Genomic DNA, 27,319 nt, shown 5'->3' with positions numbered 1-27,319 from the left:
TCTGCATACCCAGAACCAGAACCAAACGAGGAGAAGCAGCTTTCAGTTTCTATGCACCACAAATTTGGAACAAACTTCCAGAAAACTGTAAAACAGCTGAAACACTGAGTGCCTTTAAATCTCAACTTAAAACCCACCTGTTTAGAGTTGCTTATGGCTAAATTAGGGTTAGAGTGCGGGTTTTGATGTTTCTCTTTCTTACTGTTTATTCATTGTCACATGCTGTTTTTATTTTGTTTTTTAATTATGTAAAGCACCTTGAAATGCCTTGCTGCTGAAATGTGCTATACAAATAAAATTTGATTGATTGATTGATTGATTGATATCTAGGAATTTTCCTGCTGTTACCACAGTTGCCTTTGTTTTATTATTTTTTTCTTCATTTGCATTGTGATATTCAGAATATGACAGATGAATGCCACAAAGTTTTCTTTTTTTCACTATCATTGTGTGTACATATATTATGCCCAGTCGTTGGTGGTGTAAGGATATGTCTGTGGTTGTCCTGTGTATTATTTGTAGCCTGTGCTGTGTCTCTTTAACCTGTTTCTTCAGTCCTCTCTTCTTCTGAGCCTTCTTTTCTTACTGTCTTTAATGCTTCAGCATAACTTATTTTGACTCTCTGAGCTTCTCTAGCTTCCCTTTGAATTATACATCCACCAGACTATATATAAACAAGCAGTGATAAGAACATGAAAACTCATACCTAGTGACCCTGAGCATCCACTGTTCTCCGAATATGAGCTGCTGCCGTCAGGAAGAAGATTGAGAGATTGAGGGTGCCACAGTGCAGGACCAACAGACTGAAACTGCCATTTGTTCCAGCTCAATCAGACTGTTCAACTCCAGCAACAGTGTTCATTATAAAGCACATTAGCACTTTACCATGCTGCATTCTATAGCTGACACTTATTGTACCCTCAGCTTGTTGCATTGTTTATTGTTTTGGAGCCTGAGTTATTATCCTTGTGTGTTGTTTTTAATGTTTTTATTTGTAAATGTGTAGCATTTTTCTGCCCAACACAAATTTCCCTCTGGGACAATAAACTATATTTATTTTCTATTCTATTCTATATGCTGCACTGTGATCTCCTCCACAGTTACAGCAATTTACTTTGGCATCTTTTCCACATTTTCCATATTCATGTGGAACTCCACATATTGCACACCTTACTTTTCCTTTGCCCTCCTTTGCAATTTGTCCCAATCTTTGAAAGGTAAAGCACAAAATAGGTTAAGGTATATATTATCTTACTCTATAGTTCATATATCCTACCTGTGTTGAATCTGGTAGAACCTTCTGGAACTGTAATAGCACTGTCATGGTATCTTTAAGAATGCCGTCTCTTTTACTCTTTTTTCTGGTTGTCTCTATTATTTTCCCTTCTTTCATTTCTTGTTTTATGTCTTCCATTGCCATATCATGTGGCACTCCTGAAATTACTTCTCTTAGCCTTGCTAATGATCCCAGAGTATACGCTGTTATCCTAACTTTACTTTCTCTTGTTGTTGCATGATGACTGTGTGTATTAGTATTCTTTTGTTACTCATGACCCATGCTAATTTAATTCTCCTGATTTCTTCCTCAACTGCTATGGTTAACTTTATCGGATGAAAATATTTTCTGTCTTGCTTAAATTCAACCATTACTTTCCACTCTTCTTCTATTATTTGCTCTAGTCATGCCTGTTACTTTCAATTCTTTTGTTTTTGACTTTTTGCTAGTGCCATCTCCTTTCTCATTCTCCTCTGACCAGCTTCTTGCTCTTTACTGCCTTTCTCTTCGTTCTCTTTTCATTCTTGAAAGTCTAGAAATAATCTGTTCCATTTTGTTCTCACTATTACCAGCTGATGTGGAAGCCATGGATCTACAGTCAATGTGCAGTTTATGTGATTCGCCAAAGAATTTCAAATTCTACCACCTCATATTCTACCAGTTGTAGTCTGTTGCCTCTTCTCTACACAACTCTCATTAGTTAAAGAGCTCTTTCAGCTTACTCTGTCAAATGTTCCCTCAGTCAGCCTTGCCTTCAGTTTATCAGGCCCAGCTGAACTCTGTCAGGAATCATCTCTCCCAGGCAACTTATACTCCCAGTTCTCATTCAGTCATTGTTCCATCATGTTGCTTGTTAGTCCTTTTGCCCCCTAGTTTCATGTGTTTATTTTCTTAAGTATTTCTTATCATGTTAATGATTATGTCCAGCTTCATGTACTCCCAGGTTATGCTTCCTGCTGTGTCCCACACACTGGTGGGCTCTCTGACTTTCTGATTCTAGCTGTTGCTCCTAACTGTTCAGACTCCAGCATTTCTGTCCTCTCCCTTTGTCTTACAAGAAAAAACACCTGTTACGCCAAAATCATTCATCTGGATACATGTATAGAAACCATTTCATCGTCAAAACTAACTTTTTAATTTTTTTAAAGACGGATGTCCTGCCTTACAGTAAACCTTTTTTGCTTGTCTGTCAGCCATTGGAGTCCAGTGATTTACATCCAGTGGTGGACTGTTGGAGGAAGATTGAATTCATCAGAGTAAAACAGAAGTACATTTAAATGCTAACATGTTTCTACCAGATGTGTTAACAAAGAACTGTCCCATGCTGGCCAAAATGAAACCTGTCCAACAGTTTGTCTCTTTTCTGTCATAGCAGATAACTCAGTTTAACACCTGTTAGACGGACAGCTGGACATAGCACATTTACATCCTTTCTACTATCCTTTAAGAAGTCTCTTGAGTGAAATGTTTCCTCTGTCACTGTGACAACAGGCTGCTTCCTGGTGAATGCAGCTGCTGGGTGGGGTCAAAGGTGACTCTGGGTTAATGCGTGATGAATGCTGGACGGGGGGGTCTTGTTAAAAAGTGTGAATGGATCTGTGTGTTTGGAATTCAAAGCAACAAAAGGCTGGTTACCGTCTCTGAAGTCTGGATCACATAAAAACAGATCCGAGTTAGATTCGGACTGAAGGACATTTTGAGGCAGAAGATGTTAACGGACAGTTGGTCTGTTGTAGTGTTGCAATGGTGGTGGGGGGTGGGGGGCAGGCTTTAGGTCTACAAAGACTGCAGTGTGGAACTGTAATGACTAATGTGACCGTCAGAACTGTAAGTGAAAATATAGAAAAGTCTGGAAAACAGAAATGAGGCAAAACCTTACTGAGTATCAAGTCTAACCTTCTGCACAATATGAGCTCACACAGCAAAGACGCTAATTGTACCGGGATAGATCAGATGTGTTCATAATACAGGTTTGTATTTCAGGTTCTCCTCTTCAAAACATTAACTGAACAGTCCGTCTCCAGACTTTGGGTTGTAATTTTCACCAGGAGCTAAACTAACCACATCCATTAAACTTTCTCATGCTTTATGAAGCTGGAGAATGACTCAGCTGTTGGAGTTTTGGGTCGGTTTAATTGCAACACACTGAACCGTTTCACCCCCACACTGTCTGTATTTGCTATTTACTGCCTTGTTTGCGTTCCTGTTTTTGGCACTGGGTATGTCACACTTCTAAAGAGACCATAATATTATATATATATATATATGTTAAATTTGTGTAATCTTTTGAAAATGCAAGAAAATACAAGAAACACCTTTCATGACATTTTTATTTTCGTTAGCTTTAAAACACTTTTTCACCTTTAAATGATTTGGTGCTTGACAAACTTTTTTTTTCTATAAAGATAGTGCTCGTAAACCTAAAAAAGACATGAAATGAAAAAAACCTTAATGGAGATGCCGGGGATTGAACCCGGGGCCTCATACATGCAAAGCATGCGCTCTACCACTGAGCTACATCCCCGCGATGTAGCAATGGAAAACTTGACAGTATATATTTTTAGATTAATGTTGACAAATAGAGACAAGTTGTTTTTTTTATTGATATAGTGGTGTAACTAAAGCTTTCTGTGGAAATAAGGCGTGAACCATGTAAAAGAATAATTCGCTCCGCAGATCGTAGGTCCGGATTTAGTTTCACTTTCTGTTTCACTGACTGCGCCTGAACGCCTCATGATGAAAAAAAATAACGTTTCCACCTTGTATCGATCAAAATAAACATCTGTACGATGGAGGAAAATCTTTGGTGGAGTTTGTAAAATATGGTTTGTGCTCATTTCTCATTTCTGTTAAAGTCATTACAGCTCTGTAACGTGTTTTATTCAAAGGGATCTCACAAAGGTGCAAACATTTAAAGCTTGTATGAATGCTAAATGGTAATGCAGTTCAAACTGTAAAATATAATCAAACTTTGATACTTTGATTGCTAAAAAATGAGGTTACGCTTAGTCAGTGATGAAATATAAACAAACTTTGATATTGCTAAAATGATTAGATTGTTAAAATGAGGCTAGCTTGTGATAAAACAATCACAAAGAACAGTTGTGTGAGTGAGGTGAGGGAGGTTGCAGGTTCCAGGGCATCATGATATGATAAGCTGCTGCAGCTGTTTATGTGAAAAAGAAATATGGTCTTGGGCGCAGTTTATAGTATAAAAAGAAGTGGGAGGGGTAATTACTTAAGTCACAACTGGGAACGTGTTGCTGTTTCTTCTTGTTGGTGAGTTGTGTCCCCGTTCAGCTGAATGTTTAAATAAATGTATGATTGGTAATTAAACCTCTGGTCTGTAACTCGTTTTGTGTGTCCGTCTTTTCTGCAACATCAAAGATCCGGTGAGAGAGGCTAAGTGGTCAGGTGAGATTCTTCTGAAAGGAGTGAATACTTGGCTTTCTCAACAAGTTCTACATGGAGTCCGCGACCATTTAATTCCACCAGCAGGCGTCGCTGTCGCATGTGGATGACGCTGATATCCAGGTGTGACAGGACTGACACGACCTGTCCGTCCACCTGAAAGCGCAGCCCACACCTGTGGTTCGTCAGGTGGAACGTGTTTGAGTGTTTGTGACGTCAGAGTGGCGAGCAGCCAATCGGGTGACTCTAAGATCACTCGTGGTTTACCTGTAGTCTACCTGTCCAGGTGAGGTTCATGGACAACCGTGGCTGTCGGTGTGAGATGAGATGAGGTTTTATCCTGTCAGACTGGGATGTTTGCTGGCCTTCCTGTGTTTCCTGTCGGTTTCTTGGATCAGATCGGTTCCGGGGCATGGAGGTGAGTGGTTCTGCTGGTTCGGTCAGATCTCACTCTGTAGAGGCTCTGATTAAAGATCGCTCGGTTTAGTGTTAATGTCCGGCGGATTTAATCCAAATGAATGTATCTTTAAACCCAAATGGGTCAGAGTTCATCCCGTCCAGACTCCAGACAGGATACGGAACCTACCTGAGCAGACAGAGTGTACCTGTCTGACAACTTCCTACCTGTCTGCCCCCAACCAGCAGGTGAACACTGTAATACAATAACATTTTATTTGTAAAGCACTTAAAAAACAACACTGTTGACCAAAGTGATGTAGACCAGCAAGCAAAAAACCCCATAAAAATCCAAAACAATCATAATAAGTATAAAATTAAATAAAAAAACAACCAAAGAATAACACAGTTAAAATCATAAAGCAATGACAAAAAAAATCTTTACAGGTTTGTTCTGACAGATCTGGGAGACTTTAACCCCTAAAACAAGAATCATTTAAATACTAAAGGAAATTATTTCACATCTGCTGACGTTTAACACAGATTAATGCAAATATTTCTAATTCAAATGACCAAAATAGTTAAAATCATAAAATTTGAATTAGTTTTTTCCCCCACAAAACTTCAGGACACACAAAAGTAGCTTTAAAAATAAAATAAAATCCTTTACATTTAAAATGAGAAATGAAAGCTTTACAAGCAAGGGAATGACAACATAGTGGATTCCACTGTAAAACATAACATCAGCACATTTATCATAAGACACAATGTTTAAATTAAGAAATCAAACCATGTTTTTATGACAAAATAAGGTCATTTTGAATTTGATGGCAGTAACACATCTCTAAATAGTTGGGACATGGACAATAAAAGACAAACAGCTGGAGGAGCATTTTGTAACTAGGTAGATTAAAAGGCAACAGTTCAGTAAGAGGACTGGGGATAAAAAGAGCATTTTAGAGAGGCTGAATCTTCCAGAAGTGAAGTCGGACATGGGTTCACCAGTCTCTGAAAAACTGTCTAAAAATAGTGGAACAATTTTCAGAATTTTATGAACTTATGGAATTTATACCTCCTCCCTGAGTTCATCATTGTGTATTCTGTATGTGACACACGAGAGCTGTCAGTTAGGACGTTATTTGCTTGTGAAAACACTGCCTGATCAAAAAGCCCATGGAGGTTAAGAGGAGTCTGACCCATGATTTTGCCTGCTGTTGTTATTAGATGATGAATTTGAGTTTTGAATTTGACTGTTAAGTTGCTAAACCAGCTGGTGATACTGTACCCAACAATGGACTATTGTTTCTTTGTAGAGACTTAACATTATGCAAACACAGAAAAAACAGAGTCTACGTAAAAAAGAGAAGGATTCCAGCACAGATGGTAGCAACCTGTGTCTTTTCAGTTGAAGTCACAATCAACATGAACATCAAGGTATTTAAATGAAGTCCCCTGTTCAATGGGATTATTGTGTAATGTCATGGGGCTCTGGTCATTAGCTGATCTAGGATCCAGCAGCATCTCAACTGTCTTACTGGTATTTATGTGAAGTTTGTGAATGTCACACCAGTCCACAAACTTGTCCACACCAGCTCTGTGGGTAGAACCATTACAATTTTTGGTGTGCAAGCTGAGAATGACGGTATCATCTGAAAACTACAATATGCTGATTTGGCGCTAAGCTAACACAAACAATTGTTCGCTCAGTTTTTCTCTAAGCCTAGAGAAAACCCACCAGCTGAGCACCCTTCAAACAATCCCACAAAAATCACTAAATCTACAAGAGCGCAAAAACCATGAAAGACATCAAAACGTCAGCCCAAACAGGGACAATTCGTCTCCCGCGTGACCCACCCAAAACCTGATTGAAGTCCCCGCTGGAAAGTCACAGGACCCCATGCACCCAGAAATCCCCACTGTCTCGCTGCTTGCAAACCCTGTCCATGCCGCACATTGCACCCCGACCAGACAGGAACACCGTTTCTAATGTGATCCAGTCCATCAAACTCGAACAGGAACTTTGTTTCTCATGAACTCAGTCCTGTTCAGCAGCTTAGAGTAATTTTTTTGTTCCCTTTGACACACCAGATTTAATCATGTTGGTATGTTTCCTCATACATACTAACATACTGTTCTTAACTTCAGGTTATTTTAAAACTAATGGCCTTTTAAGCAATGTTTCTCCTTTTGGATTATGCAATGTATGTGGAGGGGAGTTTTAGATTATTTATTTATTTTTTGCTAACCTAAATAATTTATGATTTGCAGAAAATTATTTCTCCCACTCCACTTCTGATGTTTAATGAACTGTCTGTGAAGGTTTTAATGCTTCATGTCTTCAGAGGAAAGCCAAAAAGTCTGAATTGTCAATGGGAATCAGAGACCAGATTAAACCAGGTTTCATATTTCCAGGTCCAAAAGTACCAGACCTGCAGAGCCTGTATAAGCGACTGTCGGTGGCTGAAGAGCTGGGGGGGCAGGTCAGCAAGGATCTTAGCAGCATCCTGGAACAGCTGTTGAACATGTCCAGAGCATCCAACATCAGCCACCCTTCCAGTAACAACTCCCTTACCAACACTATCTCTACAGGTAAGCACCAGAACGTCCTACACCTGTTTATTAAACGACCATACTTCAGGAGGTTACAGTAAACAACTCTGTGTTCTGAGAAATAAAACATCTACAGTCAGAACTCTGGCTGTTTGACCCCTTCATCTTCTTGGCAGAATTGGTAGCGTTCATTTAAATTTGTTGGTTTCCTGCATGGATCCAACTTTTAATGAGTCTACAAATTTTCAATCAGGTTGAAGGCCATTTTTGAGGCTTAATGTTAGCCTGATTTATGCAATCAGAAACCAGTTCTAATGTGTTTGGGTCATTGTCTTGTTGAAACACCCATCTGTGTCCAAGTTTCAGCCATCCCACTGTTGATTTAAAGTGAAAGTAAAGATTTTAGGGGTATTCCCTCTTCTTCGTTATTCCATGCACTTTACGAAATACACCAGTACCACAGCATGAAGCCACCACCACCATGCTTGGCAGTTGATACAGTGTTCTTAGCCTCACCTTGACTCTTTCAAACAGTTCTTATTGTGTTTAAACAGCTCAACCTTTGTCTCATTTGACTATCAAACCTTTCTCCAGAAGACATTTGTTTTGTCCATGTGGGCACTTTCCTGGAAGTTTTGGTTTTTCTGCTCCAACACACCTGATTCAAATGCTTTAATTACCTCCTCAGATCATCAGTTTCTCAATAAACATGTTCATATGTCATTCAGCAAAAACACATCTGAAACATGCAAGAGAGTGGTCCCCTGAGGAACAGAATTTGACAAATGTGCTATAGATTCAAGGTTTGTCAGTTTTCTCTGTGCATGATCCTTAATTCTTCAGATGTTTCACCATCGTGTGTAGCTATGGCCAGTGTTCGTCCACTGAGCTAAATAATTAGAGGTTTCAGCCTATTTTAGTGTGCCAGATTTTCATTACTGGTTTAATGATTTTCTAAAACCTTCTATATTCATGTTGTACATTCATGTTTACCTTCATCCATCCTCCCTAATGTTTTCAGAAACAGTGAAGAAGCTGAAACGGGATTTAAGCCAACACACTTTCACTGAGCCCAACATCTACCTTTACATGCCTCACCTGAGACAGCATCCGGACAGCCTCAGACCAAATGTAGTGCTGGGAAAGGGACGTCGAGGAGGTGAGGATTTACCTCACAAACACATTTAAAACTGTACACAACTTTCCCACACAAACACACACATGTTTAAATCTGTACACAATTTGGTTCAATTGGGTTTATATTGTGCCAATTCACAACAAAAGTTGCCATGGGACTTTACTACAAAACCAAGAACTGCACTGAATGCAATTTATAGTCAATCCAATTATAAAACAATAGATTCACTTACAGTAATGTATTTGCCTTTGAAAGAAGAATCAAGTGACTTCAGTTGACTCGTGATGGTTTTCATTGTTTTACTCCATTACCCAAATATTTTTACTCTGTGTGACACACCCTTTTATCTAGTTCTACTACTTCAACTATTTCCTGAAAAGTCAGAACTGACACCTGATAGTTACCACAACTACACCTAATCATCACTTCCTCTTTTTTTAAAAGTATAAATATCTAAAAACTCTAAAATAAAATAGCAATGTCTAAGCCAGTGGTTCCCAACCCTGGTCCTCTAGGAACACTATCCTGCATGTTTTCATTGTTTCCCTGCTCTTCAGCAGGTCTTCAAGTTCTGTAGAAGCCTGTTAATTACTCAGTCATTCAAATCAGGTGTGTCACAGCAGGGAAACAACTAAAACATGCAGGATCGTGTTCCATGAGGACCAGGGTTGGGAATCACTGGTCTAAGCCACTTTTTAAATACCCTTAATTTACCAACAACAATTTAAATACTTTTCTGAATTACAATACATTTCCGATTTCATTTTACACATTTTCAAAATGCAGATTCCTCAAATAGATTCATGGGTTGAATCTGTCAGGTGTTTTTGGTTTCCCTTGCGAATCTTCAGGTTCAAATGGAACATTACCACCATTAATCTCAATGGGTCGTGGAATAACAGGTTCAAGTTCACCAACACCTACAGTGGGGTTTTCAGTATTGGGTGTTTCACTGGGTTGTTCAAGAGTCTCTGGCATCCTTTGAAGAAACATCGATTCCTTCTGAGAACACATCCTTTCTTTGTTCTTACAGTGAATATCTAAGAACCAACCTTTTTAAGATCAGTAGCTTTGGTTCTCCATCTCTCAGGGTCTTCAGTTCTGATTGCATCGACCTGTGCTGGAGGTGGACGCTGTCTAGCTGCTTTATTGTAGAAAAATGTTTGACTTATTTTCTGCTGATGCAGGTTAAGTTCGAACTCTCAACATTTATTTTGCTTTGAGAAGTTTGGTGTTCACAGCTTTCTATTCAGCAACTGCTCAGCAGGTGAGAAGAGTTGCTTTGTATCTGAGTGAAGCTACATATGGATTTGCATGACTATCAGCTGCTCTTATCAGAATTATTATTTTAGAATAAGGACTCCTATTAGCCTTCCCATTGGACTGTGCATACAGGGAACTTGAGGTTACATGCTTAAAATCATACTGCTGTACAAAAATCTCCAATTCTTTGCTTTTAAAACATGGACCTTGTCACTCAGATAGATTTGGTTTTAAATAATGACACAAGATCATGAAATATTTGACAACATGGCCAGTTCAGGAAAATTTGATATGGTCAATTGTCACAGAGTAGTGGTTACTTTTAAAATATAAAGGAAAACCGTGGTTTTGCCACAGATGTGTTGGAACATCTGTTGCAGTCATAGGCTTTTGACTGTTTCTGTGCTCTGACATGTTTCTCATCTGCTAATCAGTTTCTCACTGTCCTTATTTTTTTTTCCTGGGCTAAGACGGTGTCATGAATTCTGTTTATAGACGATACCATGTTCATGCATTGGAACATTTCAATATCTTTGTCGCTTGTACTCTTACAGTCAGTTTTAGGCACCCGTGAAAGTGCATCTGTAATTATAAGATGCTTCCCTGGAGTATAGATGAGCTCAAAGTCATATCACTGCATCTTCATCATCAAACACTTAATTCTTTTTGGTATTCAATCCATATTATTTTTAATGATGGAAACTAGTGGACAGTGGTCAGTTTACAATGAATGTAGGTAAACCATAGATGTAGCTGTGGATCTAAACTGAGACATTCTTTTTCGATTTGAGCATAACACTGCTCTCTTTCTGTCAGTGTTCTTGAGACATAAGCCACTGGTTTTTGTTGTTCACATTCAGCCTGAAGTAGAGCTGCTCAGCTTCCATCTTTTGACGTATCAATTGACAGTTTAATTGTCTTCGCTGGGTCAAAAAATGTAAGAACAGGTTCTGTTGTGTTTTTTTGTTGTTGTTGGGTTGTTTTTTTATAGGATTTTGCCATTCTTTATGTTTCACAGTTCACTATGCTAGCAAAAAGTAAGTTGCTTAAATCGATGTTGTCTTTAATGTCCCCAGAGTTTATCCTCACAGCTCCTTTCTTTTTGAGAAACACTGTTTGGCAAAGTGATTCTTCCCTTAACACCTGGAGCACTGCCCACCATAGGCTGCAGATTGCCTGGCTTTGTGCAGCCAGCCACGTCCCTTGCAGTTGAACACATCGTCTTATGTCCACTGTGCAGGCTGGGTCCTTGCGTGTTGCCATTTAGCTTGAATCACACCAGCAGTTGCAGACTCCTCTATTGTTGCCACACCTGTCTTGATGTAGCTGAATTATGGGCTGCCATTTGTAAAGTTACGCAGTGAAAAATAAACAGCAATATTTTGGTTTATTTAGCCATGTTAGTCATACATTTATAAATGTCATAGTTCCAAACTAAATATTCAACTTCCAAGTTAAATATTTAGTTTGGATCTATGAAACTCAAACAGGTTTATTTATATGTTGTTCACAAAAAATAGAGAGCATTAAAGACAATTTAGAATTAACATCAGGTCCGAATGTGGAAGCTCCGAGTCAAAGCCCAGGCCCCCCAAGTCAACAAAGGAGCTTTTATTAAAGACATTGGAATACTTGACCAGAAGGAGAAGTTAGGGAAAAGTAAGTCAGTCTGGTTCCCATGAGGAGAAAATTCAACATCATTCTGTGAGAACCCACTTAGAATAGAAGTCATAACATAATCAGGACTTATCAACAACAGGTGTTACTCTATAATAAATTCTCCCATTACACTCCCCTCTTCTGATTATAGAAAATATGTAATATTTGATATTAATAACACATTAAGTTTATTACACTCCCTTTTAATCATGTCAAAGACTATACTAATTGCGAAAGAAAAAAAATTAAAGATAAAGAAGAAGGGGAGGTGAAAATAAAAAAAGTCATCTGGTAGAAGTAACAAAACATAAACACAAGATACAAAAAAACCTACCGGCTTGTCCAACCAACCCTTTTTTTTATTGTCGTTGTTTCATTTGGTAGGAAAACTTATCTTGCAACCCCTCTTTGCCAGAGAGACAGTCATGAATATGTTTTGACCTTTTGATCTCGAGACCACGGCTTTTATTTTCCGGAATAAAAAAACACGCCGGTTTTGATTGGGTATCTTTACAGCGCTGACAACATATGAATGTTCTGTAGCTATGACTGGGGCACATCTACCAGCCCAATTGTTTGGAAGAGCCAGAAATAGGAAAGGAAGGGTTCCTCAAGGAAGAAATTAATAACTGGAAGAAATTTTGTGAGACTTCTGTAACCATGTGAAATTAGAAGATAAGACACAACTATGGTGTGTGCAACAAGTTTATAACCTTGTGTCGTCCTCTGTTGTGTTAAAAGAACTATTGCTTGTTGCTTAGGATGTTATCCTCTTCAGTGTCAGAGGTTACCAGTACTTAACACCCATTTAGTGAGATAAGTTACCTCACTGAGAAAGTTGTCCGTTGTCCTCTTCACTTCCGTGTTTCTGTTGTTGTGTCCTGGATGCACCGATGATCGCCTAGACGTTTGTCGTGATGTGGTTCTGGTACTCGCTTGTGAATCCAAGTTGGTCTCTCTGCAACTTTGACAGCTGTATATGTGACAAGGAGCACCTGAAAAGGCCGCTGCCAGCATCTGGAATTCCAAAGCTTCTGTCTGAAGTCTTTTACCTTTACCCAGTCTCTTGGTCTGATAACACGCAGCGGTGTTTCAGCAAGACCTGGTAGTGCAGCTTCCATCATCTGAAAAACTTGAGAAATCACATTCGACAGGTTTTGGCAATAAGACAACATTGCATCATGATGATGAATGATGGTGATGCTGCTCTTCCTGAATCAGAGGTTCGACTATCCGACGGACCCTCCTCTCCAGAACCCCAGAATAGACCTTACCAGGGAGGCTTAAGAGTGTGATCCCTCTGTAATTGGAACACACCAGGGTGGTGGTCCCCTTATTTAAAAAGGGGGACCACCACCCCGGTCTGCCAATCCAGGGGAACTGCCCCCGATGTCCACGCAATATTGCAGAGTCGCGTTAACCAACACAACCCTACAACATCCAGAGCCTTAAGGAACTCCGGACAAATCTCATCCACCCCTGGAGCCCTGCCACCGAGGAGCTTTTTAACCACCTCGGTGACCTCAGCACCGAGATTGGAGAACCCGACCCAAAGCTCCCAGGCTCCGCCTCCCCAATGGAAGACGTGCTGGTGGGATTGAGTAGTAGTATTCGACCCACCGACCCACAACGTCCCGAGTCGAGGTCAGAAGCACACCACCCTCACTATAAACAGTGTTGGTGCTGCACTGCTTTCCCCTCCTGAGACGCCGTATGGTGGACCAGAATCGCCTCAAAGCCGTGCGAAAGTCTTTCTCCATGGCCTCTCCAAACTCCTCCCATGCTCAAGTTTTTGCCTCAGCGACCATCCGAGCCACATGCTGCTTGGACTGCCGGTTCCTGTCAGCTGCTTCCGGAGTCCCACAGGCCAAGAAGGCCCGATCAGACTTCTCCTTCAGCCTGACAGCATCCCTCACCGCCGGTGTCCACCAGCAGGTTAGAGGGTTGCCGCCACGACAGGCACCAACCACCTTGTGGCCACAGCTCCAATAAGCCGCCTCAACAATGGAGGCACGGAACATGGCCCACTCGGACTCAATGTCCCCCGCCTCCCCCGGAACATGTTCGAAGTTCTCCCAGAGGTGGGAGTTAAAGCTCCGCCTAACAGGAGACTCTGCCAGACGTTCCCAACAGACCCTCACAATACGTTTGGGCCTGCCCGGTCTGACCGGCATCCTCCCCCACCAACGGAGCCAACCTAGGGTGTCCTGGTGCCAAGAGCACATATGGACACCCTTATGTTTGAACATGGTGTTCGTTATGGACAATCCATGACGAGCACAGAAGTCCAACAACAGAACACCTCCAGGCCTGGCTCCAGAGTGGGGTCCCGGTGACCCATGTCCGGGCGAGGGAACAATAATTGTCCAATAATGTCCAATATTTAAGGGGTCTCTCTTGATATTCTTGCCAATCTTAATCATATTAACTCCAGTCAGAACATGTGAAAAGCCTTGAAGCTTTGAAGCTTGTAAGTTGCTTTTTATTATACAAGGTGTTTGAAACTTTGAGACAGAGGAGTTTACAGCTTTTTACTTTTTCTCCTCATCGTCATGCACAAAAACATATTTTTCTTTTTTTTAAAAAAAAAAAAGATCAGAGAGCTACAATTTAGTTGAGTAAGCTTTTTGTTTGAGCTTCATTTGATCTGTTTTTATTATTATTATTTTTAACATGCCCAAATAAATTTGTCTTTGACCTCAAAAATCCTGTAGGGATTTCAGATAGCGCTTTAGGTAGTAAGGACCGATCTGTTTCAGACAAATGGCATGCTTCAAAATTTGAATCTGTGGCAAGCATCAATTCCACAGTTTCCTGACAGTGCACTGTGTAATGAAAGGTTTTTTTTTTTTTTTTTCTTTTTTCTTTTAACCCTGACTGTTGTTTAGAAAACATCGTATTTGGGTCAGCTGGCAAAATGATCCATTTAGTTTAATTTTTTTTTTTTTTTTACATGCATGTACAAATGGCCCCACATCTTTCCATTCAATGTTTTGTCAAATGAATGTAAGGTTAACTTCCTCTGCTCCTCTCTGAGGCACACACACCCAGCTGCTGTGTGTGTGTGTCCCAAAACAAAGCAGATACTGACAGGTTTTCAGACAAGGCACAGAAACATTTTTCTCAATCAGAACCAGGTGCTAATGACACATTTAACACGCAGCTCAGATGTTTACATCTGAAGAGAGAACTTGAGTTTATTTTATTTTCAAATTTCCCTTTAATCCCAAAATGCATTGAAAGTCTCGTCGTAGTCAGCAAACAGTTTTCATCACAGGAAATTGAAGAAACAGGATAACCATTCACTCCATAATTAAGAAGCTGCTCTCTGTTATCAGAAAGAAAACGAGCAGGAGAATTATTCAATTTATGACATTTAGCAGATGTTTCTTCATTGCAAGAAGCAGTAGGAACATTTTCATTTAACAAACTCACATCTGCTTGTCTGGTGTTTGTGTGTGGTTTCCTACCAAAAGCTCATACTCTGTATGAGTCTGTATAAAGTTAAATTGTTTGCATTTCAAATATGAATGTTTTACATTAACCTCCGAGTATAAATCTGTGAAGGCGATGGATTTGTTAGTGAAAGGTGCACCATCTGCCTACATTTGCATAAACTGTCATAAAGTGCTGTCTTTTCTTGTCTGTCTGTCCTCCCTCAGTGTCCATAGTGTTAGGGATTCCCACCGTGAAGCGGGAGAAACAGAGTTACCTCATCAACACTCTCAGCTCTCTGCTCTCCAGCCTGACAGCCTCCCAGAGCCAGGATCTACTCATCATCATCTTCGTTGCTGAGGTCAAGCATATATTTTATTGATCTTCTCTTAAAACTTACAGCTGATAAGAAGGATTCTTGGTAAGCATCTTGGGTCTGTGACAGATTAAAACCAGCCCATGTAGCAGGTCCATCAAACAGCCTGCACTTGTTGAGATTTTTTGAAGAATAAAGACATTTGAGCCAGTGTTTTCAGTCAGTGACATCCTGTTGATGGAGGAAAATAAATCCCTTTTATGTTCTGTATATTTTTATTTTGCATTTTGTATTTTTAGCCCTTTTTTCTGGTTAGGTTCCACCCTCCTCCAACTCCTGATTAATATGAATTATGGTGTGTGACAGTAAGAATGATCTTACTGTCAGAAGAGGTTTCTGTTTTATCAAATAATTACAACACACAACATTCTGTTCTTTTGTAACTATTCACTCTGTGTGTGTGTGGGAGGGTGAGAGAGAGAGAGGTGTAAATATGTTGGAATGTGGGTGTGAGAGAGTTCCTGTTAATGTGTTACTGATGTTGGTGCATTTAATGTCCTGCAGGAAGAAGAGGAGGTAAAGAGGAAGTAAAGCACCTTTAATAATTAAAAAAAATTATTTTTGTTGTTGGAAAGGCTTGTTCTAAATCATGTTCTAAACTGATGGATGTGACTGACCTTCTGTGTGTGTGTGTGTGTGTGTGTGTGTGTGTGTCTGCAGACAAATTTGGAGTACGTGGACAGCGTGGCTCAGACCATCATGGAGAGGTGAGGGTCTCTGTTTTGTCCCATCACATTCACTGTTCTTTTCCAGCTTTCCAACTTTTACTGATTTATTTTCACCTTTTTAGTTATCCAGGTAGTAATCTCACTCTCGAAAGACCTGTTAAATGTGAACATGCAAAAATGTATTTAGAGACAAACAGGAAATGCAGTTCATACTGATGGTTAATATCACATAAAGCAGAACAGAAACAGGTACAAATTTCTAATGTTGCCTTTTTTTCTGAATTTAGGGTTAGTTTAAAATCTTTTAGTGGAACTAAGATGGACAGCTTTTTTTTAGTTTATCACATATCAGGAGTAAAAGTGATCAGGACTAGTCTTAAGCTGCTTTGATTAGGTGACGTAAAAGGAGATAAATAAGTCGGCAGGAGGCCAGGGATGGATTTTGTAAATAAAACTAGAGAATTAGCATTTTCTGTGCTAACTGACATCTGAAATTTGTTCAAGAATGAATTAACGGAGTTAAAATAAGCAGATCAGAAGCTAAAATAAACAAATCTGTACATAAAAGCTGAAATTATTAAACCTGTTTTATAAATCTAAAATTGGCAAAACCGTAGGCAAAAGCTAAAATTAACAAAACAGTAGCTAAAGGCAATATGAAGGAAAAGCATAGGTAAAATTAAAAAATAACAATCTATGGATAAAAGCTAAAATTAGCTAAGATGTTGTTAAAAGAGCTAAAAGCTGAAATTAACAACACCATAGCTGAAATCTAAAACTAACAAAACCATAGCTAAAAGCTAAACTGTACTAAAGGCTAAATTTAGCAAAACATTAACTCAAAGCTGAAATTAATAAAATTGTAGTAAAAGGTAAAAAAATAAAACAGTCACTAGGGAGCACAAGCCAGTGTGTAGATGAGAGTTTGCTCTGGTGATGGACAGACTAACACATGAGGTCAGGCAGGACTCCCCATGGACTATGATGTTTGCAGATGACGACATGATCTGTGGTGAGAACAGGGAACAGTTGGAAGAAAACCTGGAGAGGTGGAGGTATGCATTTGAAAGACAAGGGATGAAAGTCAGCCGCAGCAACACAGAGTACGTGTGTGAATGAGAGGGAGGCAGGTGGAACACTGAGACTACAAGGAGCAGAGGTCACAAAGGTGCAGGACTTCAAGGACTTAGGGTCGACTGTCCAGGAAAACAGGGAGTTTGGTAAAGAGGTGAAGAAGAGAGTCCAGGCAGGATGGAGTGGATGGAGAAAAGTTTCAGGAGTGATTTATGACAAAAGAGTGGCAGCAAAGGTCAAAGGAAAGGTTTACAGACAGTGGTGAGACCAGCTATGTTGTTTGGTTTGGAGACAGTGGGACGGACAGAAAGACAGGAGACAGAACAGGAAGTGGCAGAGCTGAAGATGTTGAAGTTCTCCTTGGGAGTGACAAGGATGGACAGGATTAGGAATGATGTCATCAGAGGAACAGCACAGGTTGAAGGACTGGGAGATAAAGTTAGAGAGGCCAGACTGAGACGGTTTGGACATGTGCAGAGGAGGGACAGTGGGTATATTGGTAGAAGGATGTTAGAGATGCAGCTGCCAGGAAAAAGACAAAGAGGAGACATATGGATGCAGTTAGAGAGGACATGGACATAGTTGGAGTGAGGACAGAGGACACAGAAGACAGCGTTAGATTGAGGAGGATGACTGGCTGAATGAAAGATCATGTCAAAAGGTAAAGTTTTATAAGAAAAGACTTGTGTGCTTTTCTCAGTTTTCATCTTTGTGTTGCTGCATTTATGTCCTGAAGGCAGTGAATGCACCATGACAGAGGCTTTCATTTAATCTGGATCCAGTGGAATCAGATCAGTCACAGGGACTTTAAAGAGATCTGGTTTAGAAAGAAGTACATGATGTTTTATTAACTTCTCTAAAATAAAGTCAGTTCCTGCTGATAATGAACTCTCTTTGTAGTTTTCCTAAGGAGGTGCAGTCCGGCTTGGTGGAAGTCGTCGCCCCTTCGCAGCATTATTACCCGAACTTCACCACCCTGAAAGAGACCTTTGGAGACTCTAAGGATAGAGTCAAGTATGTGTAAAAACTTGATATGTTTAGAATGTTCTCAGTCAGGTTTATCAGAAAATAGCTGATCTAAAAAAAAAACTGTGCAGGAAAGCATTTCAGTAATGCAGAAAATGTCAGGAAAAATCCATTTGGTGGGTACAAACAACAGAATATTGAAGGGGGTATGCCTAGTTTACCCCGATTCATTATCTGGAAAGTTTCATCAATTGCATACTAGATAGTGTGGAGTTTAAAGCTTCAAGTTAAATGAGTTTAGTTCTTTAGTTTAGATGTTGTTTAGTTGTTTCATGTAGACTTAGGTGGATAAATTAGTTGGTCCCCTTCCAGCTTACTGAAACAATGCTCAATTCCTCTTTAAAAACTGATTCCATTCAATGCAATTATTATTAATAAATTATTTGTTTATGTTAAATGCTAAAAAGTACAGACATATTAAAGAGACAATTATTCTTTTCATTCTAGTCATGTTTCAAACTAAGTATTTGACTTTTATCAGTATCAAAGGAGCCTTCAAGCTTTCCATCAGACATTCAGCCTATTAAAAAGGAACAAACACCCAATGGTAAATGGACTGTACTTTATAGCACCTTTTTAGCCAATCAGGCCACTCAAAGCACTTTACAACACAATCCCCATTGACCCATCCACACACATACAGCACTCTACTACATCTCTACAAAGATAATCTGAATAAATCATTCTATGGAGACTAATCGATTCATGCACTGATCGGGTACACATCAGAGGCAATGAAGGGTTCACTGTCCTGCCCAGGGACACTTCGACATGTGACTGCTGTCAGGAATCAAACCTCCAACTCTCATTGGAGGACGATGGCTCTAACCACTGGGTAGTTTGATATGATTGTGTTCCCCACACTGAACATTGAGCAGAGAAAGAAAAGGTAAGAGCTGTCTAAAGAGCTCAGAAAAAGATCTGGAAAGATCTGAAAACTGCAGTGAGGAGATAATTGATGGGACTTGTGACTTTGTTCTTAGAACCGGCTTATTCAGCTCCAAAAGGAGCTGACTCTTTGGACCGTTTCTTCATTGATTACCATTGGTAAAGAGGGTTAGGGTGTCCCTTTTAGCTCTTAGCTCCTGAAAGGCTCAGAGAAATTGGACCCTAGTGAGTTTGCTCAGGAGGAGTGGGCCAAACTTACTGTTGGTAAATTCAGACCTCTCATTGTGAATTAAAGGCAGTGATTGCTGCAAAAGGTGCTGCTACAAACTATTAAATTAAGGCTACCATCTGTTTTTGGTCTGTTGTTTTTATTTGTTAAATATGGAAAACAAATCAACAATGAATGCTAATAAACCTTTGTCAGTTTCAAGTTATTTCAGATATAGATGTGAAGTTTTTTTTTATTTATTTTTTGTTATTATTGTTGAAGAGTAGATAACAAATTTGTCTGTGTCAGTAACTGTTTCTGGTGTGTTTTCAGGTGGCGAACAAAGCAAAACTTGGACTTCAGCTTTCTCATGATGTATGCTCAGGACAAAGGAACCTATTATGTCCAGGTGGGTCAAAAAACGTCATACAGACATCAGATCACATGTTGGTGTGAACATACAGCCCAGCTCAGGGTCTGGATTAATTATGTTTCCACCACAGAGGAACACTTTGATGGGTACTGAAGAAATGAGCTGTGTTCAAACAAACTTAACCACTAATTTTTGGAATTACCGCTTTAACAGTGTTACATGATGTTGTAGGGCCTTTTAGAAAGAACCCTGAATACAAAAACTGTAATGGCACAGCTGTTTATTGGGTTTGAGGTGATTTATTTATTTATTTTTAATTCAGCTAACGGTAGTCTTAATGATGTAATTGAATTCTAAATGTTGTACATGTATTGTTACTAAAAACCTTGAAGCTCATTGAGCAGATGTGTGTTCTTACATTTTTCTGTGTTGATTTCAGTTAGAAGATGATGTTATTGCAAAGACTGGTTACTACTCCGACATGAAGGCGTTTGTGTCCCAGATCGCTGCAGATGAGTGGCTTTACCTGGAGTTTTCCCAGCTTGGATTCATAGGTGTCCATCCACAGTAATAAAGTGACAAATGAACTCACTGAGCCTGGCTCTGGTTTTAAATAAGTAGTCTGACAGTGAATCTGTTTTCCAGGGAAGATGTTCAGGTCTCGGGACCTTCCACTGATCGCTGAGTTCTTCCTGATGTTCCACAAAGACAAACCCATCGACTGGCTGTTGGATCACATTCTGTGGGTGAAGGTGTGCAACCCTGAGAAAAATGATGTGAGTCAGCTGCAACAGAGTCTTTATTCTGACCATCATGTCACTCCAGAAAGAGAAACATCATTTAGATTTATTTCAATAATAAAAACTTTGTTAGCTGGAAACTTTTGCTGTGAAGCTTCTGAACATTATAGGATTTTGAATGTTTTTTAGTGATGTTTTAAAGAATGGGAGAACAGAGGTTGGAGAGGAAAGCCTGTGAATGGGAGGTCGCAGGTTTGAATCCCCAGACCGGCACAAAATTTGGGTGGGGAAGGTGAAGCGCCTATATCTGCCTCCACCCTCCAGCTGCTCACTGGGCAGGTTGGATTCAGACACCTGAGAATCAGAATCTCTTTAAACTCAGTTTACAGCCGTCAGATTTGTCTCTAAGGGTACGTTCACACTGCAGGCAAATGCAACCCAATTCCAAGACATTTTTTTTAGCTTCTATGTGACACATATCGGATTAGTAAACATGACATATCTGATTGTTTTTCTTCTTTTTTTTTTAATATCTGGCCAAGGTCTTGTGATATGTGGTACATACCCTTTGTTTTTCAAAACAAACGCAGATTGAACATTCATGGCACATTTTATCTGACTTTTATGTCAGTCCCTCAGATTAAAGTCCCTCCACTCTTGGCTCTGACTCACCATCCACACATTTCTCTGCACAGAGGTAGCCACAGCGCCAACAAAGGTCATTGTTAACATTTGCATTCTTCTTCTCCGCCTTTTATCTTTTATCATTTGGATGTACAGTTGGCTCCGAATGGACAGCAGCTTCAGAATCAATACACACATGCTAACCCTCGCAGCGTCTATATTTACTTCTGTAAACACAGAGTGTGGAGTGTGACGTCATATCTTCTTCTGCACATGTGGGTCATTTTGGGAACTGAAGACTGTTCACACTGGAGTCTGATGGAGGTTGTGTTTAAAATGTAATGTGAATGGCCACAGCAAAAAAATAGGACTTGAGCAAAAAATTGGAATTGAGCGTTAAGACCTGCAATGTGAACGTAGCCTAATATTATTCTAAAACTGTCCCATTATTTCAATAGTTTGATTAGAATTATAAAATAATTGATGCATTTGGTTTTAATGAAAGTCAAACAAAAAATTTACCGATGCTGGTAAATGTCCACTTTTTTTAAAAAAAATCTGAAGGTTCTGGTTGTGTTAAACTGATAAGACCCAAAATTGGACCGATCAGTTTATTATGAACTTCAGTTTCAGAAATAAAGGTGCAGCTTTGACATTTGTCTGTGGGTTCTGAACATGATCATTTCCATTGCTAACAGGTTATCTCCAGTAATGAACTGATGTTGCTGAACTTTGCTTTTACAGTTGTTCTTCTGTGTGTTTGATCTTTTGCAGAAACACTGTAACCAACAGAAGGCATTACTGAAGCAGAGATACAAGCCATCTCTCTTCCAGCATGTGGGCCTCCACTCCTCCCTACGAGGGAAAGTACAGCGTCTGAAGGTGAGAGGAGGTCTAACCTCAAAGAAATGACCAAAGTCTTTCCCACTGGCTTTGTTTGGTTAACATGACAGACATCAGGGTCAGTAGCAAGGGTAATCTGTCATCCTGGCTCAAGGAAGTGATTTATTGATGACAGATAGTCTGTGAGACCAGGTGGCTACAAGATATAGAATGGGAGAATTCTGTGGCCATCTTGTTAAGTGGTTTACTAACAACCAAAGGCAGTTTAAAGAGGGATTTGCCTTTTTGGTCATATTGGAGAACAGATCATGGAAAGGATTCTAAAACTCCTTCAAGAAGTTAATTTAGCACAGAGTAAAACATGTTCATTGTTTCCATTGGTCAAAATTCAGGACAGAAAACTGAAAACGTGCCGATGACACAGCTTTCAGTGTCACAATCCAGTCTTCTCTATTGACTTTTGTAGCACTTCATGTCTGGACATCACTCATTCACCAAAGCATGCAGTCTAACCTAGGTATTTTTACAAACTCGAACTGTGTTCTGTCCTTGTTTGTTTTGACACTGACCCTCAATCCTCAAGTGTCCTTGGGTAGAACAAAAAGTGCAACGTCAACAATGACAATAAAATTAATAAATGCTATTAATAACTACAATCTTTTTATTAGCAACAGCAATGTAATTATTGATTATTACACTGTAACAATGTTATTACAACATAAATGATAGCAACGTTAACTGCATAGAAAATAATGACTATATTAACCAAGATGTAATCGACTGTGACAATGTTGTTAAAAAAATGGTAGTAAAGATGTTGTTGTTAATAACGACAATATTAATAAGAAAGTGTTGTTAATATTAACAAGTGTTAATAAAAACAATGTTTATAACAACAATGTTATTAATGACAATGTTATTAATAATGACTACAATGATAACAAGGATAAAGGAAGCAAAACGTCTCCAGCTACAGAACATATGTATTTAACAACAATGATAATGATATTAACAAGAATAACATTATCAACAACAAAAATATTAAGTAAATTTCTTTGTAAAGAACATTTTAAACACTTTACACTTTAAACCATATTGCTATACAATAATAATTTTGCAACTAACAAAAGTCATGGTAAAAAAGCAGGAACAACAAGTTAAAAAAGATTTTTTTAAAAACATACTAAAAAGAAATATAATAGCAAACATTATACCAACTTCATTCAGATCAGTTCATTTACATAGCGCCAATACACAACAAAAGTCATGTCAAGACACTATCCAAAAACATTCACATACAATATAAAATTCCATTTCTCTATCTAAAAAAAAAACAGCAAATTGTGTTGAATCCTTATTTAGTTGCAATCTCCCATCCTGAGCAGCTCATTGGTGACATTAAAAAAGAACGACTCCCTTTTAACAGGACGAAACCTCCAGCAAAACCATGTCATTACGAAAAAAAATCAACTCATTGTGTTACATATCAGTGAGAACAAATTAATCACAACATTAACAATAGAAATCATTTTATTTATTGCTGCCTTTGGGGTCCATTTTTAGATAATATGACATAACATTCCCTTCCACTGCTAATGATATTTAGGTTTATCTGCCCATTAAGCCAGACAGGGTTAATTCACTACAACTACTTTTAGCAGCTTGAATGACATTAAAGTCTGGTTGAAACTGAATTTCCTGAACTTAAATGAGAGTAAGACTGAGGTCATCAGCTTTGGTAAATGTACTTTTTTAACAGTCTTGGCCTCCTGGCTTCTTAAAGCCACCCTGCTGTCAGGAATCTGGGTGTTATTTCTGATAGAGGCTTTGAATCAGACAAACAGATAAATGCTGTTGTAAAGTCAAGGTTTTTCCAACTAAGACTCATTGCCAAGGTGAAGTCATAGCTTCCGACCAAAGACCTCAAAAAAGTGATTCATGATTTTATTACCTCTTGGTTGGATTATTGTAACACTCTGCATGTTGGACTAGATAAATCATCTCTGGATCGTTTACAAGCTCCTTTTAAAGTTGTAAAAGGTCTGGCCTCATCATACCTCTGTGATATCCCTCCCATATTCCAGTAAAAGCTCTTTGGTCAACCAACCAGCTTCTCTTAGATGTTCCTAGATCCAGACTAAACTTCAGAGGTGCTTGGAGTTCTGCAATTTCTGTTCCCAACCTTTGGAATGGTTTACCTTTTTCATATTCAGGCTGCTGAGACCATTAAGTCTTTTAAATCCATGCTTAAGACCCATCTTTGTTCCTTAGCATTTGATTCTAGCAGAGTTTGAATTGCTATATAGCTGATAGTTTTATAATGTATTTTTGTATTTCATTTAATTGTATCTAATTTGTTTATATATTTAATTGTAAAACACTTTGGTCAGCTTTGTTTTAATGTGCTATAAAAATAAATCCTTACAATATTAACAATAACAAGAACATCAACAATACTAACAACACAAATGTGATTAATAGCAATATTAACAATGACAACAATATTAACAACTGATATTATTTATTGTAATAATAATTAGATCAATTATAGTTTTAGAAACAACTATAACACACCTACTTTCTGCAATAAAGTTTGTTTGACAATTCTTAGATCAGAGAACTAGTTTTGACAGCTACTGCAAAAAACACAAAATGTACACAGTATCCACCATTCATAGTAAGACTCCTTCAGCAGAAATCAGTAAAAAAAAAATCGAAAAGTTCAACTAGAATAAAAAAAGTTCATCCATACAAAAAGATAGATGCCTCTTTCGGGACAAGATGATGCTTTTATTGTTAAAGATGTTTGAGACAATTAACCAGTTACAGAGTTACAGGGCACCAGCGTGTAACACAGATCATCACTTTTATATTTATGAGCACAGCAGCAAATCTACAACAGAACTGCTCAAAAAGAAAAGAATGCTGACAGTTGCTGAAATGGTCTGGTCAAAGTCCAGAACTTCACCCTGATGGAAATGCTGTGGTGGAAAAGAGCTGAGCAGAAAGCAATGTCTGCAAACCTCAATGAATTGGAGCAGTACTGGAAAAAAAAAAGAGTGGGCCAAAATTCCTCCACGACCATGTGATGAGGTTTCACAAAAGATTATCCAAGTTCAATCAAATGTTGCCAGTAAAAAAGCCTGGAACAATTTTTATTTCCCCATTCTGCAGGTACTTTTTCTCAGACTTTCCCTTTAATCCATACACTGTGTGCATTGGTCCTGTGTTGTGTAACAGGTGACACAAGGCCATTCAGTCACTGATATCAGTGTTTTCTGTTTTTGCCCTCCAGGATAAGGACTTTGACCGGCAGCAGCTGTTCCAGGCCCACAAGAACCCACCTGCGGATCTTAGCAGCAGCCTCAAACACTACCAGCAGCACAGTCTCAGCAGGCTTTACAAAGGAGAAGACTTCCTGTGGGCATTAACACCTGTCCGGGACGACTACATCCTCATCAGCTTTCCTCAGCCCATCCACATCTCTGGGTCAGTTGGGTCAGATCTGTATGGTGGTTTGGTCTTTCAAACACTACCTCACTGCTGACGTCTGTCGCTGCAAGTGTTTTCTACTTTATATTGTTTTATTTTTTTCATCCAGGCTGTTCTTGTGGATGTTGGTTCTGACCCATTTGGCTGCATACATATATTGTGGTGTTCCAGGAGCAGTCTGTTTCAACTCTGCTGTCTTCTTCCTGCAGATTTCTGTTCCGGAGTGGAAACATCAACACCAAGACAGACAAATTCTACAACACCACAGTCCAGGTGCTGCCCAGCAATGTGAGTAACATGCCACTTTTTACCTATGTGTGTGTGTTTACTCTGGTTCTGTGTGTGTGTGCATGTCTTAGTTTTCATTGCAGGTGTTGTTGATTTTTCCTCAGGCATCAAGGTAATACGAAACACCCACCTTGACAAGCTATCTGTTGTCACTCCTCCGACGTCCTGCACTGTGTGTTTGTGTGTGTGTGTGTGTTATCTGACACTGTATCACCCTGAAGGGGAAAAGTGTTTATGCGGTGGCCAACCTTTGAGTAAAGTTAGACAGAAATGGAATCTCTGAGTGGAAGATAAGAGGGAAACGATGACGCATGAGAAAAGTTAGGGTCCAAAGGTTTTATGATGCAACAGACCAAAAAAAAACCAAAACAATTCTTTCTGACATGAAACTCTGACCCACACCGTGTGGATTAGAGATATAGAAAGTGGATCCAGGTGCTTGTCTAGGTGACTCATATGGTTTTTGTGCCTGAAAGCTTCTAATGTGGATGTGAGACCTAAATCCTGAAAACAGTTCACTGTCATACATACTGTTGTTTATGACCTAGACCCAATAAACATGTCAAATTTTGAAACATGATTTGTCCGACACAACAGGCTTTGTTTAAATGAAAAGAACAAAAAAAAAGACTTCTTGTGTTTGTGAGCCTCCATAGATATGATGGGATGTGGTAGTAAAAGGAGGGGGGCGTTTTTTTTTGTTTTGTTTTGTTTTTACCAAGAGCAGCCACCTAGGGGTGCTGCACTGTATAGGAAGATATTCTGAAATTAGTCATTTTCTAGGTGACGCAATAAAAACTAGCTTCAGATTTCTCTGACTTTCAGGAAGGCAGCTTTTATGGCAGGCCAATGGAAAATTGGTTTAGTAGGTGTTTAATGCTTGTTGTTATTGGATGTAGACTAAAATAAAAATATTATGATGTATTATGTAAAACTGTTCAACGGTAATTATCTAGTGATTGTGAAGCATATACAACCCCAGCTGTAAAATGTAAAAAGCAGAATGCAATGATTTCCAAATCTCATAAACCCATATTTTTTTCACAATCAAACATGGTAAACATTAAATGTTTAAACTAAGAAATGGTACCATTTTATGAAAAAGTAAGGTCATTCTGAATTTGATGCAGCAGCATGCCTCTTTAAAGTTGTTCCAGGTCCATGTTTCACTCTTTGAAACATCTCCTCTTTTAACAACAGTCTGTAAACCTCTATGACCGGAGGAGAGGAGCTGCTGGAGGTTTTTGTCTAATGATGGATTCTAGCTGTTCAACAGCCCTGGGCCTTCTTTGCTAGGTTTTTCTGTTTCATGTTGCTCCAAATGTATTCAATTGGGGCGAGGTCTGGACTGCAGGCAGGCCAGTCCATCACCAGGATTCTTCTACTATGAAGTTATGCTGTTGTAATGGATGCTGTAGAGGAAAAGATATAGGATTTATTACATTAAGTAACTATCCATCCATCCATCCATCCATCCATCCATCCATCCATTCTCTTCCGCTTATCCGGGGTCGGGTCGCGGGGGCAGCAGCCTAAGCAGGGAGACCCAGACTTCCCTCTCCCCAGCCACTTGGGCCAGCTCCTCCGGGGG

At 39.3% G+C, this 27,319-nt stretch overlaps 1 protein-coding gene and 1 non-coding gene across 2 annotated transcripts in view; one reads left to right on the top strand and one right to left on the bottom strand.

The window, feature by feature from the left end:
- Positions 1–3,728: 3,728 nt before the first annotated feature.
- trnaa-ugc lies at positions 3,729–3,800 on the bottom strand. Its single transcript has one exon. It is a non-coding gene; the product is annotated as a tRNA-Ala (tRNA).
- Positions 3,801–4,939: 1,139 nt separating this feature from the next.
- The window catches only part of LOC108240004 (alpha-1,3-mannosyl-glycoprotein 4-beta-N-acetylglucosaminyltransferase A), a 34,369-nt gene continuing 11,989 nt past the window's right edge, over positions 4,940–27,319 (top strand). Inside the window, exons 1-12 of the mRNA XM_017423086.3 lie at positions 4,940–5,105; positions 7,496–7,672; positions 8,655–8,792; positions 15,356–15,489; positions 16,165–16,211; positions 18,147–18,260; positions 19,702–19,777; positions 20,181–20,295; positions 20,387–20,517; positions 21,880–21,987; positions 25,244–25,437; positions 25,650–25,728. Of these exons, the coding sequence (XP_017278575.1) occupies positions 5,015–5,105; positions 7,496–7,672; positions 8,655–8,792; positions 15,356–15,489; positions 16,165–16,211; positions 18,147–18,260; positions 19,702–19,777; positions 20,181–20,295; positions 20,387–20,517; positions 21,880–21,987; positions 25,244–25,437; positions 25,650–25,728 (1,404 nt within the window). The 5' untranslated portion in view covers positions 4,940–5,014. The remainder of the gene's footprint in view (positions 5,106–7,495; positions 7,673–8,654; positions 8,793–15,355; positions 15,490–16,164; positions 16,212–18,146; positions 18,261–19,701; positions 19,778–20,180; positions 20,296–20,386; positions 20,518–21,879; positions 21,988–25,243; positions 25,438–25,649; positions 25,729–27,319) is intronic.

The sequence above is a fragment of the Kryptolebias marmoratus genome, linkage group LG9 (assembly GCF_001649575.2).
Source record: "Kryptolebias marmoratus isolate JLee-2015 linkage group LG9, ASM164957v2, whole genome shotgun sequence".
NCBI lineage: Eukaryota > Metazoa > Chordata > Actinopteri > Cyprinodontiformes > Rivulidae > Kryptolebias > Kryptolebias marmoratus.
Note: the sequence above shows the minus strand (reverse complement) of the source record. Positions and strands in the feature narration are given on the sequence as shown.